The sequence below is a fragment of the Erythrolamprus reginae genome, chromosome 1 (genome assembly GCF_031021105.1).
Source record: "Erythrolamprus reginae isolate rEryReg1 chromosome 1, rEryReg1.hap1, whole genome shotgun sequence".
Taxonomy (NCBI): domain Eukaryota; kingdom Metazoa; phylum Chordata; class Lepidosauria; order Squamata; family Dipsadidae; genus Erythrolamprus; species Erythrolamprus reginae.
In genome coordinates this window covers 377,325,846-377,343,151 of record NC_091950.1, presented here as the reverse complement: position 1 = coordinate 377,343,151, position 17,306 = coordinate 377,325,846, and the positions used below count along the sequence as shown (strand labels likewise).

Sequence of the window (17,306 nt, the reverse complement as noted above, 5' to 3'; positions counted from 1 at the left end):
CATGAGATTAATGACATATACAGAAAGTAGCAGCTATGAAATTAAGTAGTATGAATGATATTTAGTAGGTGATATATGTTTAATAAGTTGACTTATATGGTTGGATCCGATGACCCTGGAGGTCCCTTCCAATTCTATGATTCTATGATTCTAGGCATGTTCTTTTTTAGTGGGGAGAAAAATAATAATAAGAAAAATCTTTGTAATTAAAACTATCCATTCAGGGAAGGATTTAGAGGGTGTAGGGGAAGTAGGAAAGAAGGAGAGAAAGGAGAGAGAGTAAAAGGGGATGTAGAGATGGAGGAAGGAAAGATGAGGAAGGAGAGAACGTAAAAGGAAAGACAGAAAAGGAAGAAGGAGGAGATGGTAGTAAGAAAGGGAAGAGAAGGTATAAGAAGGTAAGTACTAGAGGTGGAATAGCTACTTGAGTTAGTAAGAGGGCAGTAGAGGCAGAGAAGATTGAGATGGATTGAATAATAAAATTAAAATTGGAATGTAACTTAGGCTATTGTAGTATTGTTTTTAAGCAACAATATATGTATATTGATTGCTATTGAAGGTATATGTGATGTATGGAATCTATGTTTTTGATGTGGAGGAAAAAATAAAAAACTTTTAGTGGAAAAAAATAGTCTGGGGAACTAAATCTTAGAAAGATAAGGGTCTTCAAATACAAATCAAAATATTGGGAACAGTGCTTGTCTAAAGAAGGAAAAACAAAATACATTTCAAGCCAATTCATGCAAAACATGTCGGGAACAAAGCTTGACTGTAGAAGATGAGGGTCAAGTCATGAATCACCTTTTTAAAGTGAAACACATGACCTAGAAAGATTTAAACAAAACTTCAAACAATTCTATTTCCAGCTGGCAAGATTGAAAATATGTTTTGTGGAAGCAAAGGTAAATGACAGATGTCGCATTTTATTTTTATTTTATGATATTTATTATAGGTGTTTTGGGGTTGATTAGAACAGCAGAATTTAAACAGCTTACAAAAGCCACAATATATAACAATAGTATCAAAGAAAACTAATCAATACCAACAATGTATACAATCAACAATCCAACATTCAATCATTATAATAACAAGAACAATCAAGTGTTCATTTTAGTTTGCAGTAAAAACTGTTATCCTGCTAGAAACTTCAACCAAGTCTGACCCTTATAGATTCAGATTTATGGCTGAGACCTTAGTCTAAAATTCACCCTAACTGGAGGCCAATACAATAGCAAAACTTTGGTAATTATTTCATATTTGATATTGCTGACATTTGATTAACACAATTAAAATGCGACAGTTATAAAACAGGTAGACTACTTAAATCCTTACAATTAATTTATAATAAAATTAAAACTATTCTTGCAATCTGAACATTTTATATATCTTCCAATTTGAATCTGATTCCTTAGAGCCCTTTTGTCTCCGTTAATTAAGCTTCTTGAGTAGGTGGATATACTGTCATTGATTAAAAAGCACACAAAGAAATGTAAAGTGCAGCTGGAAAATGAATTGGGCATATTACTATTCTAGTCTAATTGTTAAGATATTTTATTGGCCATTAAACTATCTCAGCATAAGTAGTAACATGACAGCCAATGCAAAATTATTCCAGCCAATTTATGAAACCAAGCACAGATTGCATTGGAAGGCCTTAAGTAACAATGACTGGAGATGCAGCAGAGATGGAGGATATGTTCAAATAGACAGAGGGAAGCATTCCATTTAGATTATATCAGTAGCAGAAAAGGAATGGAAAGCAGCAGGAAGCTGTAGGAAGGCAGTTGTATGTGAATGAAATTTGTTCTGTATCATCTAAATTAGGCAAGTACAGTTCAGTTGCCAATCAATTAGATAAATGGATTTGCAAGGTAGAGGGAATGCCTCTTTGCCTATAGTGAAACGTTTTGATTGCTCCTATAGGAAAGTTAATAGTTGTAATATAAAAATGGTGGGAGTTTACTACAACCATATTAAACTTCAGTGAGAAAACTTGGTTTGAAGTCAAGTTGACCAGAATTAGATAGATTTTGAATTAAACAGATTTTCTAAATAAATTGAATCATTAAATGATATTGGAAACATTCAAATCACTTAAATGATTTGCATAATTAATTCAATTCATTACTCAAATCATAATGTCAGGACTCCAGATCTCATAATACTTCAACAAAAGTCCTACCTTGGAACATTTGAATAACTGTATCATTCCTTAAGAATAAAACAAATGCTTTGCTTCATATAAGAATCTGGCTTAATTTTCAGTTGGTATGAGCTGCTTGGCACTAAGTTAAATTTATCTTCTTTATCTTTTCCAAAAATATATGGAAAAAAATTAGTTCTGACGGCTTGCGTTGGAGATCTTTTCTTTAAAGTAGAATTGGGAAAAGAATCCAGCAGAAAAGATTTAGCTATTTCTTACCAAAAGTTATTACGGTATTATAAACCTGAAAATATGCAGCTTACATACAATTCAGTTGTTGGACTATTTATTAATGGTAACATATTTGGGTAACAAAAATAGACACAGAATGATCCTTGATTGCGACTTAGAATTATGGAGTTTAGTAGCCCAAATAAAACAGGCCAATCTAACACTAATCCAGTACTTATGGAAACAGATTTCACCAAACAAATATTTCATAAATACTGCTGTTCTGTCCTAGTAATAATATGATCCACACAAATTAAGTTTAAGTTTTATTGGATTTATATGCCGCCCCTCTCCAAAAACTCGGGACGGCTAACAACAATCATGAAAATATACAATAAAATCCAATACTAAAACCAAATTAAAACCCCTTAATATATAAAAACCAAACATACATACAAACATACCATGTCTACAGTTGTAACGGCCTAGGGGGAGAAAAAAGTCTTAATTCCCCCATGCCTGGCGGCAGAGGTGGGTTTTAAGTAGCTTACGAAAGGCAAGGAGGGTGGGGGCAATTCTAATCTCTGGGGGGAGTTGGTTCCAGAGGGCCGGGGCCGCCACAGAGAAGGCTCTTCTCCCGGGTCCTGCCAAGCGGCATTGTTTAGTTGACGGGACCCGGAGAAGACCCACTCTGTGGGACCTAACTGGCCGCTGGGATTCGTGTGGCAGAAGGCGGTCCCTGAGGTAATCTGGTCCGGTGCCATGAAGGGCTTTATAGGTCATAACCAACATTTTGAATTGTGACTGGAAACTGATCGGCAACCAATGCAGACTGCGGAGTGTTGGTGTGACATGGGCATATTTAGGGAAGCCCATGATTGCTCTCGCAGCTGCATTCTGCACGATCTGAAGTTTCCAAACACTTTTCAAAGGTAGCCCCATGTAGAGAGCGTTAAAGTAGTCGAGCCTCGAGGTGATGAGGGCATGAGTGACTGTGAGCAGTGACTCCCGGTCCAGATAGGGTCGCAACTGATGCACCAGGCGAACCTGGGCAAATGCCCCCCTCGCCACAGCTGAAAGATGTGAGCTGTGGATCGAGGAGGACGCCCAAGTTGCGAACCCTCTCTGAGGGGGTCAATGATTCTCCCCCCAGGGTGATGGACGGACAGATGGAATTGTCCTTGGGAGGCAAGACCCACAGCCACTCCATCTTGTCTGGGTTGAGTTTGAGCTTGTTGACACCCATCCAGGCCCCAACAGCCTCCAGGCACCGGCACATCACTTCCACTGCTTCGCTGACTGGACATGGGGTGGAGATGTATAGCTGAGTATCATCGGCATATTGATGATACCTCACCCCATGCCCTTGGATGATCTCACCCAGCGGTTTCATGTAGATGTTAAATAGCAGGGGGGAGAGGACCGACCCCTGAGGCACCCCACAAGGGAGAAACCTAGAGGTCGACCTCTGACCCCCCACTAACACCGACTGCGACCGACCGGAGAGGTAGGAGGAGAACCACTGAAGGACAGTGCCTCTCACTCCCAACCCCCCCAGCCGGCGCAGAAGGATACCATGGTCGATGGTATCGAAAGCCGCTGAGAGGTCAAGAAGCACCAGGACAGAGGACAAGCCCCTGCCCCAGGCCCGCCAGAGATCATCCATCAACGTGACCAAAGCAGTTTCCATGCTGTAGCTGGGCCTGAATCCAGACTGCTGAGGACCTAGATAATCGGCTTCTTCCAAGGACCGCTGGAATTGGAGCGCCACCACCTTCTCGACAATCTTCCCCATAAAGGGAAGGTTGGAGACTGGACGGTAGTTATTAAGCACGGCTGGGTCCAGGGAAGGCTTCTTGAGGAGGGGGCGCACAAGTGCCTCCTTATAAAGGGCTGGAAAGGACCCCCTCCCCAAGGAGGCATTGACAATCTCCTGGGCCCAGCTCCATGTCACCTCTCGACTGGCCGAAACCAACCAAGAGGGACACAGATCCAGTAAACAGGTGGCGGAGCTCACAGCTCCAATGGCCTTGTCTACTTCATCAGGTGTCACCAAGTCAAACTCCTCCCAGACAGATGGACAAAGACGTTTAGCCCCAGTCACCTCGACTGACTCGTTGTCAGTCGACTCTGTTTTACAATTGGAGTCGAGGTCAGCTCGGATCCGAGCGATTTTATCAGCAAAAAACGTGTTAAAGTCCTCAGCACTGCTCTGTAAGGGCTCCCCAACTCCCCCCTGATTAAGAAGGGAGCAGGTTACCCTAAACAGAGCAGGCGGGCAGGATTCTGCTGATGCAATCAAGGCGGCATGATACGCGCATCTTGCCGCCTTGAGCGCCACTTTGTAAGTCTTAATATGAGCTCTTACAAGTATTCAATCGGATTCGGACTTACTCTTCCTCCATCGCTTCTCTAGACGTCTCTTCTGGCGTTTCAACTCCCGGAGCTCCTCGTTGAACCATGGAGCTCTACGGGGTCTAGCACCACGGAGAGGTCGCAGCGGCGCAATTCAGTCAAGGGCCTCCCCTGCAGCCTTGTTCCAGGCCTCAGCCAGAGACTCTGCCGAACTGTGGACAAGTGTATCTGGAAGAACCCCAAGCGCCTTCTGAAAACCATCTGGATCCATCAGGCACCTGGGGCGGAACAACTTAATCGGTTCCGCCTCCCTGCGGGGGAGGATTGGAGCCAGGAAGTCAAGCCGCAGTAGAAAATGGTCTGACCATGACAAAGGCAACACTTCTAAGCCCCTTAGTCTCAGACCATTATTCAGTTGCTCAGAGAGGAATACCATGTCGGGTGCATGTCCCCCCTCATGAGTCGGACCCTGTACTACTTGAGTCAGGTCCATGGCTGCCATGGTGGCCATGAACTCCTGTGCCAGTCCAGAGGATTCGCCGAGCGACGGCAGGTTGAGGTCTCCCAAGACAATAAGTCTAGGGAACCCCACTGCCAGCCCGGCTACCTCCTCGAGTAGCACAGGCAGGGCTTGTGCCACGCAGCTGGGAGGCAGGTACGTGAGAAACAAGCCCACCTGAACCCCTAAGTCCAACTTCACCAGGAGGGACTCGCAACCCGCAATCTCCGGGGCAACAAGTCTACGCAGGCAAAGGCTCTCCCTGGCTATAATAGCCACTCCTCCCCCCCTTCCCCGGGGTCGAGGTTGATGCCATATCTGAAACCCGGCTGGGCAAATTTCAGAGAGAGGAACTCCTCCCTCTGGGCCCAGCCAGGTTTCAGTTACACATGCCAGGTCGGCCTCCTCACCCAGGATTAAATCCCGGATGAGGAGAGCTTTATTTACCACCGACCTGGCATTGAGTAGCAGCAACCTGAGCCCAGGGCCAGACTTACACTCATCACCAGTATTCTGGGTTGAGCTCACGGAGCCGGAACAAGGGATCGTTATTAAGCAACGATCCCTCCTTCCCCTGGAACGGCTAGCTCCGTGGCTCCCGCCATATCTGCCTCTCCCCAGCAACACTGAAATATCCTGACCCTCTGTCACCCCAGAGATAGATGTCCCTCCCCCTCCTGCCTCTCTAGCGCCATTGTCTAACTAATAAAAAGATTTAATATTTACAAAAGTCCCAATATTGTAAAGTCTTTTAAGAGTCTTTTCCAAGAAAGAAGCAAAATCTATCAAAGTGTTATCAATTGGCTAAAGTCCCAGAAGGAAAATAAACCCAGTACTAATTACCAGCTGTAGCCAGAGTTCTCAGACAAAGTTCTCAGAAATTAACTAGTGGACCGAAGCTCATTAGTAAAGCCAAGAACGTGGCTGTTTTAAAATCCAAACTGAATGCAAGAGTTAAGATGAGATGATTCCTCAACGAATGATGTTGTTTTTCTGCAACAAGGCAGGGCATGCCTCACCCTTAAATAGTGTGAGGGTGTGACTCAATTACCCCACAGTACTACTTATGAGTGACTCTTCTCCTAGCCAACCATTTGTGTCTTTTATATGACCTCCGAACCCTAGCATCCAGAAGCAGCTCCTCGTCTTCCCCTGAGTCACTCAACCCTAGAAATGCTAACTCATTCCTCACCGGAAGTGCTGAGTCACTCATGCCAGGAAGTGCCGAAGGCCCTGGCTGTTGTTCTGACTTTGCCTGATGGAACATACAACTTTGTTGAGAGAAAACAGAACCAAAACTGGAATCGAGGAAAAACTATTTAACAAGGAAGAAGTTTAGAACTGAGAAGGTGCTCATTTGAGACAGTGCTAACTCCTGATGACTACCTCGACTAGTCCCTGCAGTTTTCTTAGCAACACTTTTCTAAAGCAGTTTTCCATTGTCTCCTTCCTACGGCTGAGAGTGAGGGGCTGGCTCAAGGTCCCCCCAGCTGGCTTTGTTTCTAAGGCAGAATTAGAACACATGATCTCCCAGCTTCTTGACTGATGCCTTAACCACTGTACCAACCTGTCCAAAAGCATGCATGCAAACTATTATTGTAAAGTTAATCAATATGGCAGCCATGACTATTTTCTAGATTCCACTGCCACTCTACTCATCTTTTCCCCCTTGGACCTAACTGCAACACAAACGGGAATGTAATTTTTTCTGCTGTGCCCCCTTGACATTGCCTTCATCTCAAATCACCCCATTCTTAAGAGGTCTGTAAGGGGCGTGCATAAGTGCACCAGTGTGCCTTCCATCCTTGTCCTAATGTTTTTTTATTTTTATTCATTTCATGTATTCAAGTTATGTATATACTTATATGTATTTTGTGATGTGCCGGTGCCTGGAGGCTGTTGGGGTCTGGATGGGTGTCAACAGACTCAAACTCAACCCGGATAAGACGGAGTGGCTGTGGGTTCTGCCTCCCAAGGACAATTCCATCTGTCCGTCCATAACCATGGGGGAGGAATTATTGACCCCCTCAGAGAGGGTCCGCAACTTGGGCGTCCTCCTCGATCCACAGCTCACATTAGAGAACCATCTTTCAGCTGTGGCGAGGGGGACGTTTGCCCAGGTTCACCTGGTGCACCAGTTGCGGCCCTATCTGGACAGGGACTCACTACTCACAGTCACTCACGCCCTCATCACCTCGAGATTCAACTACTGTAATGCTCTCTACATGGGGCTACCTTTGAAAAGTGTTTGGAAACTTCAGATCGTGCAGAATGCAGCTGCGAGAGCAATCATGGGTTTCCCCAGGTATGCCCATGTTACACCAACACTCCGCAGTCTGCATTGGTTGCCGATCAATTTCCGGTCACAATTCAAAGTGTTGGTTATGACCTATAAAGCCCTTCATGGCATCGGACCAGAATATCTCCGGGACCGCCTTCTGCCGCATGAATCCCAGCGACCGATTAGGTCCCACAGAGTTGGCCTTCTCCGGGTCCCATCGACTAAACAATGTCGTTTGGCGGGTCCTAGGGGAAGAGCCTTCTCTGTGGCGGCCCCGACTCTCTGGAACCAGCTCCCCCCGAAGATTAGAACTTCCCCCACCTTCCTTGCCTTTCGTAAACTCCTTAAAACCCACCTTTGCCACCAGGCATGGGGGAATTGAAATATCTCCCCTGGGCCTATACAATTTATGTATGGTATGTTTGTGTGTATGTCTGCTTAATAACTGGGTTTTTTAAATGTTTTTAAATTATTAGATTAGTCATGAATTGTTTTATTTCTGTTGTGAGCCGACCCGAGTCTGCGGAGAGGGGCGGCATACAAATCTAATAAATAAATAAATTAATTAATTATTAACTAATTGATTAATTAATTAATTAACTAATTAATTAATTATTAAATTATTAAATAATTAATATATAATACGATATTGAATGAATGAATGAATGAATGAATGAATGAATGAATGAATGAATGAATATACCTAAGATAATTTTAAATTACCCTTAACTGTACAGATGTTTTTAAAGCAACATCACCATCAGCCTCATCACGTGTAAAGTCTGTTAGATTTTATATCTCACCATCTTGGAGAAGTGACTGGGAACTCTGGCCGTTGAGACCAGAAAGAAACAAACATTGGGGAGAGCAAATTTCACGCCGGCACAGCTTTTTTCTAGCTTCAAGGATACTTCAACTCTGAAGTAGGGAAAAGCTCTAAGCCTCCACATTTTGTTTTGATTTTTGTTTCCTGGTGACTCTGGAAGGTTAATCTACTGTGCTTTCATTCTAACAATTTGCCCACCAACAGGTCTGCTTCCCCATGCTTATAAATTGCTTGTGTTGCCACACAGCATGTTTGCCATTTCCAAAACGAGTCAATGAGTTGTGTCTAATTCTATGGCGGTCAGACTGATTTTCCTTTAGAATCCCCATCGCTAACTTAAAATGCAGAAGTTGTTTCTAACCTTATCTTAGACTAATAAAGAAGAAAAAAACCAATTTCATACCATGAAAAAAAGCAGAAATTGCAATGAAATTAAAAAGGAATAAAGACTAGGCTTGTTTAAGTATTTCAGATGGTGAGGTAGCCATTCCATTTAGCCCCCCCAAAAAATGATTCACTTTACTTGTTATTGGCTAGTTACTTGCAACCCAAGCATATTTATTCCACTTCTTGAGTATTAGCATTTTAATTTGTACTGTTTAATTTGCAATGCAATGAAGGTTCTAAGAATTATTTTTTTCCTGCTTGCTACCTGGCTTAGAGAATGCTGCATTCCATCGAATCAGAAGTTGTAAACTGCTTAATTAGTTTTTCTGATGGTTTTCGTTTTACTTCTTTATTTGTACTATAATTGGGCTTTTTTTGTTTTTAATTGTATGAGCATCCAGAGTAATTCATGTGAAATGAGTCGTTATATAAAATAAATAGATAAATATTAGGTACGGAGAGGGGTGGCATACAAATCCAATTAATAATAATAATAATAATAACAATAATAACAATAATAATAATAATAATAATAATAATAATAATAATAATCTATTTCACTATTTTTCACAATGATTCCCCCAGGGCTATATCCTTATGTTTCCCAGGCACAGGGACTTTCTACATGCAAAGCATATTTTCTCTCACTAAGCCATACATATAGTTAACATAACAACATTCCCAAATTTCTGTAGGGAAGTGGATTTCCCAGTGAATTACCGGTAACTAAATTTCATGATTTAACATTATAGATTCATGGAAGCAAGCATAGTGGACTAGGCACTGATTCCATATGTTTCGTTTAATGATATGATGAATATGATGAAAGCAGTTATAGAATCAAGATTTGCAGATGTGACACCATGTTTGTAGTAAAGTACTTTGTGAACTTAGATTTTGAAAATCAATAATTACTAAAAGCATATTGTGTGGCATCTGTACTATGACATGCAGGCTTCTGAAATTTCAAATCACACCATACACATAGATCATTGTCATCCTTGCACTGTGTGGAGGGCAGAGGGAATGGTCTTGAAGGACAGGAGGAAGCATCCAAGCAGTCAATAGTCAGATAAAAGTATTTCCAAGTCTGGCCTAACCTGAAGGGCAGACACACCACCAAAAGTGTGAATCTACAATGATTTGAGGTGCAAAATTGTGTTTGCTTTGCAATATTGTCAGAGACATACACAGTATCAGATCCAGCTGAAGCTGTCAAACAGCAAACTCTTTTTGGTTTGTAGTTTTTTTGTTTGTTGGGCTGTACAAAGTAGCAGGTATAGGTATAACATAAACATAAACAAAGAAAATGCAGATAAATGGGGACAGTAGGACAGGGACAATAGGCACACTGATGCACTTATGTACACCCTCTTTAGGGACCTTTTAGGAATGAGGTGAGGTCCACAGTAGACAGTTTGAGGTTGAAGCTGTGAAGGTTTGAGGCTGTAACAATGGAGGCGAGTAGAGCATTCCAGGCCTTGACCACTCTGTTGCTGAAGTCATATTTTCTGCAATTGAGTTTAGGGTGGTTTACCTTGAGTTTGTATCAATTGTTTGCCCATGTATTATTGTCGTCAAAGCTGAAGAAGGGGTTGACAGGTAAGATATTGTAGCAAACAATTTTGTGTACTATGCAGACAGAGGTCCGTTCTTAGAATCAGTTCTTAGAATCCATTCTTGAGTTCATGATGAAATATAAAGCTTGTTTGGAAGACTTGCTCTATGCTTTACTAGTAAAAGATTCAAGAACATAATTGACAATGCCCTATATTTTTTTTAAATGTTTTTCAGTTGTTTAGATACCACAGAAAAGAACTCTACTGATGTAGAGTTGCAGCAAAGCTATAATTTTTCTCCCCACAGAGCTCTAAATCTCTACAGCTGTGGACTCCCTGGTAGTGTATTATCAAAGCTCTGCTTCTTCAATACAGGCTTAGTTGCACATTTTGCTTCATCCACTATCAGTGTATTATTAAAGACTTCCCGTTCCTCCCCACAGCAGTCACACAAATGCAAACCACCCCTTGCGTTAAGCATTTGGATTTCACTATTTGAAAAGCATCGCAATGTTGCCAAACACAATTCTAACTGTAAGAAATGTTGCAGAGTGGTGTCTAATAAAATTCTGAAAAAGGATCATCCTCTACCACAAATGTTACATCTTAAAATGCAGGTCAACAACCCTCTGGGAGATCTAATGGATCAGAGCAGGGATGGACTTCAAAAATTTTAGCAAGGGGTTATCTGCCAAGTTGCTGGGTAGGCATGGCCATGGTGGGCATGGCCTAGTCAACCTCTTGCACCATGGTGGGGAATGCATTTTTTACCTCCCCGGGTTCTGGAGGCTTTTCTCAAGCCTCCGGGAGGGCAAAAATGGCTTCTCCAGGCTTCAGAGGCCCTCTGGAGGCCAGAAACGGACCAGTTTCCGTCCTTCTCGAATTTCTGGTAGGGCCATTTTTGACCCTTCCCAGGCCTCCATGCACACCCTGCTCTTACCTGCATTCAAAATGGGCCGCGGGGACTCCTGGGAGGGATGGAGTGGGTGAGGTGGGTAGGGCCAGCCAGGAGTGGGATTTGGGGGTTCTCCAAACTGCACAAAATCTTAGATAGAGGTTCTCCCAAACCCCTGTGAATCCCCCAACAGTCCACCCCTGAGTCAGAGTCATAATTCTGGCTTGTTACATATTTGAAGACCTCAAAAGTAGCTCCCAAAAACTTTCCAAATAGTAAGACCCAAAAGGTTTCTGGTTGTGTTTAATCCTTAAACTAATCCCTGTTGATGTATACTTATACTTACAATACAGGTAGTCCTCAAGTTACAACTCTTCACTTAATGAATGTTCGAAGTTACCAAAGCACTGAAAAAAAATGACTTATGACCATTTTTCACACTTAGGATCATTGCAGCATCCCCATGGTCTCATGATCAAAATTGAGACACTTTGGAAATCAACTCACATGTATGACAGTTGAAGTGTCCTGGGATCACGTGATCCCGTTTTGCGATCTTCTGACAAGCAAAGTCAATGGAGAAACCAAATTCACTTAACAACCATGTTACTAATTCAACAACTGCAGTGATTTACTTAACAAACATGGCAAGAAAAGTCGTAAAATGGGGCAAAACTCACTTAACAAATTTCTCACTTAGCAATAGAAATGTTGGGCTCAATTACAGTCATACACCAGAAGCCATTTATTAGAATGCGAATTACATACTCTCAGAATTCCAAATACATTCCCTATCCCCATAAAACTTGCTTCTCTTGACTTAATAAGATTCATCGCCTGCTTTAATGAATGTACTAACCCTCTCAAATCAATTGCAATAATTTATGTCACTGAGTGAGGGCCTTAGTTACATGACTGCATAGGCAGTCTGCTTTTAGACACTTAAACAAGATCTAAGTATTGCCCACAAGATCATATGCTGCAACGTCCTGCCTGTCGGCAACTACTTCAGCTTCAACCACAACAACACAAGAGCACACAATAGATTTAAACTTAATATTAACCGCTCCAAACTTGACTGTAAAAAATATGACTTCAGTAACCGAGTTGTTGAAGCATGGAACTCATTACCGGACTCCATAGTGTCATCTCCAAACCCCCAACACTTTACCCTTAGATTATCTACGGTTGACCTATCCAGATTCCTAAGAGGTCAGTAAGGGGCGAGTACAAGTGCACTAGAGTGCCTTCCGTCCCCTGTCCTATTGCTCTCCTATATCTCCTATTCCTTTCTTCTATTCCTATATCTCTTCTATTCTTTCATTGATATGTTCTATTACTATATCTTCTTTTCTATTCTTTCTTAGATATATTTTACTATAAGTATCTCCTCTATAACCTTCATCATGTATTTTACTATGTGTTTATAGATATATACCCCCTAAAACCCTCATTGTGTATTGGACAAAATAAATAAATAAAATAAATAAATAAATAAATAATAAATATCATTTTGGAACAGCAGCAAATCACTTTGCTGTAGTAAAGGAAATAAAGCAAACAATAAACTTTTTCAGTCTCAATTATCACATTACCTTAGCTCATCTCTGTTTATTCAGTTTCATTGCCTCTGTTTATTCAGCTGCATTGTCTCCTTATTTTTCCAGGTTTTGGGATGTCCACACCAGCAACAGTAGCAGGTAAAGCCTTCCTTATCGTTTACGGTCTCTTTGGATGTGCTGGAACCATCTTGTTCTTCAACCTTTTTCTAGAACGTATTATCTCGCTTTTGGCTTTGGTCATGAAGGCTTGCCGTGAGAGACAGCTGAGAAGAAGCGGCCTTCTACCTCCTACCTGCCGAAGGGGCTCTGCCATGTCTGATGCAGACAGCCTGATTGGGTGGAAGCCATCCGTCTATCATGTGATGCTAATTCTGGGAATCTTTGCCATTACTCTAGCTTGCTGTGCCTCTGCCATGTACACAGTTGTGGAAGGATGGAATTACATTGACTCCTTGTACTATTGTTTTGTCACCTTCAGCACCATTGGGTTTGGTGATCTGGTGAGCAGTCAGAATGCTGTCTACCAAAATCAGGGATTATACAGATTTGGGAATTTCACGTTTGTATTAATGGGGGTATGCTGCATATATTCTCTTTTTAACGTCATATCAATTGTAATCAAGCAAGTTTTAAACTGGATGCTGAGAAAGGTCCGATGCAAATGTTGCCCAGATTGCAATAAGCCAAATACCCGCCTTGGGCGGCGCAATGCCATCACGCCCGGATCCCGCTTCCGCCGGCACAATTTCTCTATGGAAACAGACGGACAATATGATAGCGACACAGAAGGGAGAAGGCTCTCAGGTGAGATGATCTCCATGAGGGATCTCACGGCTTCTAACAAAGTCTCCCTGGCGCTTCTGCAGAAGCAGTTGTCGGAAACGGCCAATGGCTATCCCAGGAATGCCTGCATCAGCACCAGACAAAATGATTTTTCTGGCGGCGTTGGGGCTTTAGCAATCATGAACAATAGACTGGCCGAGACGAGTGATTCTAGGTAGAAATTTTGAAATTATCTTCTCTAACGCGAAGACTTTTTTCTTATTCTTTATTGAATAAAATGATATTTTAAAAATTTATTAAATCCATCTCAAGGGAAAATTTCTGGAAGGCTTTACGTTTTGCTTGTTTCTAAAACATGATTATTTAAGATTTTTAAAGAGGCCTTTTGGGGATGCAGTAGTATTTAATCCCTAAAGTATCTTTTTAATACTTTAAAAGTAGTATCAGGGATCATCAATCACTGGCCAGCTTAGAAGATCTCTACCACATATCACTGATATTACAGAGCACTAAAGAAGCAAAGAGAAATCCCAACAGTCATAGCCATCTCAGTGGTAGCATGTAATTAGAGGTAGGCCCCAACTTACAACAGTTTGTTTAGTGACAGTTCAATGTTACAACGGCATTGAAAAAAGTTACATAGCCGTTTTTTATACTTACAACCATTGTAGCATTCCTGAGGTCATATCATCAACATTCAGACATAACCACTTTATTATTATTTTTTGGATTTGTATGCCGCCCCTCTCCGCAGACTTGGAGCGGCTAACAACAATGATAAAAAACAACATGTAACAATCCAATTTAATAAAACAACTAAGAACCCTTATTATAAAAACCAAACATACACACAAACATACCATACATAACTTGTAATGGCCTAGGGGAAGGAATATCCTAACTCCCCCATGCCTGGCGACAAAGGTGGGTCTTGAGTAATTTCGAAAGACAAGGAGGGTGGGGGCCGTTCTAATCTCTGGGGAGAGTTGATTCCAGAGGGCCAGGGCTGCCACAGAGAAGGCTCTTCCCCTGGGGCCCGCCAAACAACATTGTTTGGTCGACGGGACCCGGAGAAGGCCAACTCTGTGGGACCTTATCGGCCGCTGGGATTCGTGCGGTAGAAGGCGGTTCCGGATGTATTCTGGCCCAATGCCATGTAGGGCTTTAAAGGTCATTACCAACACTTTGAATTGTGACCGGAAACCGATCGGCAGCCAGTGCAGGCCGCAGAGTGTTGCAGAAACGTAGGCGAATCTAGGAAGCCCCACGATGGCTCTCGCGGCCGCATTCTGCACAATCTGAAGTTTCCGAACACTTTTCAAAGGTAGCCCCACTTGGCAATTGGTTCATATTTATGACCGTTACTATGTCCCAAGGTCATGGGATCACCCTTTGTTCCGGCAAGCAAAGTCAATGGGGAAGTCAGATTGACTTAACAACTGTGTCATTAAATAACAACTGCAGGGATTACTTAACAACTGAGACAAAAAAGGTCATAAAATGGGACAAAATTCATTTAACCAATGTCTCACTTAACAACAGAAATTTTGGGCTCAGTTGTGGCCATAAGTCAAGGACCAGAAACTGTATGCAGTTTCTAACCAGTCAGCTTCTCACTCTATGATTACAGACTACAGAAGAAGATGGCTAGTCAGCCAACAAGCACTTGGGTGCATGGTGTAGATGCTCCCTGGTCTACCCTTTGGGGCATTCTTTAACTCAGGGTTGCATTGGCAAGGCACACCAAAGTCAAGAAGTGCAATCAAAGCTGTGAATTACAACAAGCAGAGATTCAATCACAGGGTTTTGGCAGCCATCTTGACTTTTTGGCCCTACCTTGCCTACATCTCTGCTGCTACTTCACTCTTATTTCCCACATTGCTGCTAGACATAATATAAATGCAGTATGATAGAATTAAGTGCATTGTTGACTGAGGAAATGTAGTATAGTGTTAAGCTAACAAAAAAACTTAATTGTTTTAAAGGATGGTCATGCAGCAATCGTAGTTCAAAACTCTGGTTTGCTTCTATGTCGAGCTCATGAACTGGAGCAGCAAAGAAATGTGGATATAAACTCAATTTATTAAAACGTTTGTTAAAAAGAAAAGAAAATGTATAATAATTCTCCAAGACAATTTCTTTTTCATCCTACATTGTAGACTGAGAGTTGCAACTGAAACTCAGGAAATCCAGTCCTGCTTCAAATCCACTGAGCAAAACTATCTTCTATATGCACATGTCAAAAGATTTCAGATTTTCTGCTCCATTAGGATGGGGCTAAAAAGCCTTTATCATCATTTCAAGCAATAAGATGAGTTTCACTGATTGTATTAGTAGTAATTAATTTAGTTTATGCTAAATCCAAAGTAAATATTAAAACTAGCAGCCATTTGGCACAAAATATTTTTCATGCAGTGTCTTCAGTGGCAAATGCTCACTTGATCTTCGCAAACTACATATGCTGAGACCTTGTGTGTGCACTGATGTAATAATTTGGCTATCCTATTTATTTTATTTTATTTTATTTTATTTTATTTTATTTTATTTTATTTTATTTTATTTTATTTTGTCCAATACGCAATGAGGGTTTTAGTGGGTATTTATTTATTTATTTATTTATTTGTTTGTTTGTTTGTTTGTTTGTTTGTTTGTTTATTTATTTATTTATTATTTATTTATTTATTAGATTTGTATGCCACCCCTTTCCGTAGACTCGGGGCGGCTCACAACATAATAAAACAATTCATAACAAATCTAATAATTTACAATTTAAAATTTAAAGTAGTTAAGAAAACCCCATTTTTAAGCAGACATACCTACATAAATTATATAGGCCCGGGGGAGCTATCTCAATTCCCCCATGCCTGATGACAAAGGTGGGTTTTGAGGAGTTTACGAATACACATAGTATACACATAGTAAAATACATGATGAAGGTTATAGAGGAGATACTCATAGTAAAATATATCTATGAAAGAATAGAAAAGAAGATATAGTAATAGAACATATCAACGAAAGAATAGAAGAAGAGATATAGGAATAGAAGAAAGGTATAGGAGATATAGGAGAGCAATAGGACAGGGGACAGAAGGCACTCTAGTACACTTGTACTCGCCACTTACTGACCTCTTAGGAATCTGGATAAGGTCAACCGTAGATAATCTAAGGGTAAAGTGTTGGGGGTTTGGGGATGACACTATGGAGTCCGGTAATGAGTTCCACGCTTCGACAACTCGGTTACTGAAGTCATATTTTTTACAGTCAATCTCTATTCCTGTTAAGGGTGGATGTATTTCACATTGTCTATATCAAGCTGCTGGGATTCCAAACAACTGTTGCAAAAGGGAGATTTTTCCAGAATAGTATTTAACATATTGTCTTTGCCTACTAGACACTGTGTATTCCATGTCAACCAACCAGCATGATGTATAATACCTTTTCCAATTGACGTTCTTCACATACATTAGATCTCTCAATATTTTTTTAGTCATGCTGCTTGTCTCTATATATAGGTTGTGCAGGGGGGGGGGAGTAATTTAAGAAAGATTTATTTACTTTCCCTAGCATGTAGATTATCTTCTTGTGCAGAACCCACCTGTGAGACATGAGTATTTTTCTAAACTAAATTGGCAACATTGTCGACGTCATGTGGATGATACTGATGATACTGGACCGCATACTAATGGATGACTTAACTCAGCAGGTTCAGGTAGATATTAAACTGGAGGGGAAAGTAGATCAAGTCCTGAGGCTCTCCAAAAGGGGACAGGCCCAGTAGTGGGTTC

At 41.4% G+C, this 17,306-nt stretch overlaps 1 protein-coding gene across 1 annotated transcript in view; it reads left to right on the top strand.

The window, feature by feature from the left end:
- KCNK12 (potassium two pore domain channel subfamily K member 12) overlaps positions 1-13,739 on the top strand; it is a 58,977-nt gene extending 45,238 nt beyond the window's left edge. Inside the window, exon 2 of the mRNA XM_070734714.1 lies at positions 12,844-13,739. Coding sequence (XP_070590815.1) covers positions 12,844-13,739 — 896 coding nt within the window. The remainder of the gene's footprint in view (positions 1-12,843) is intronic.
- Positions 13,740-17,306: the final 3,567 nt, after the last annotated feature.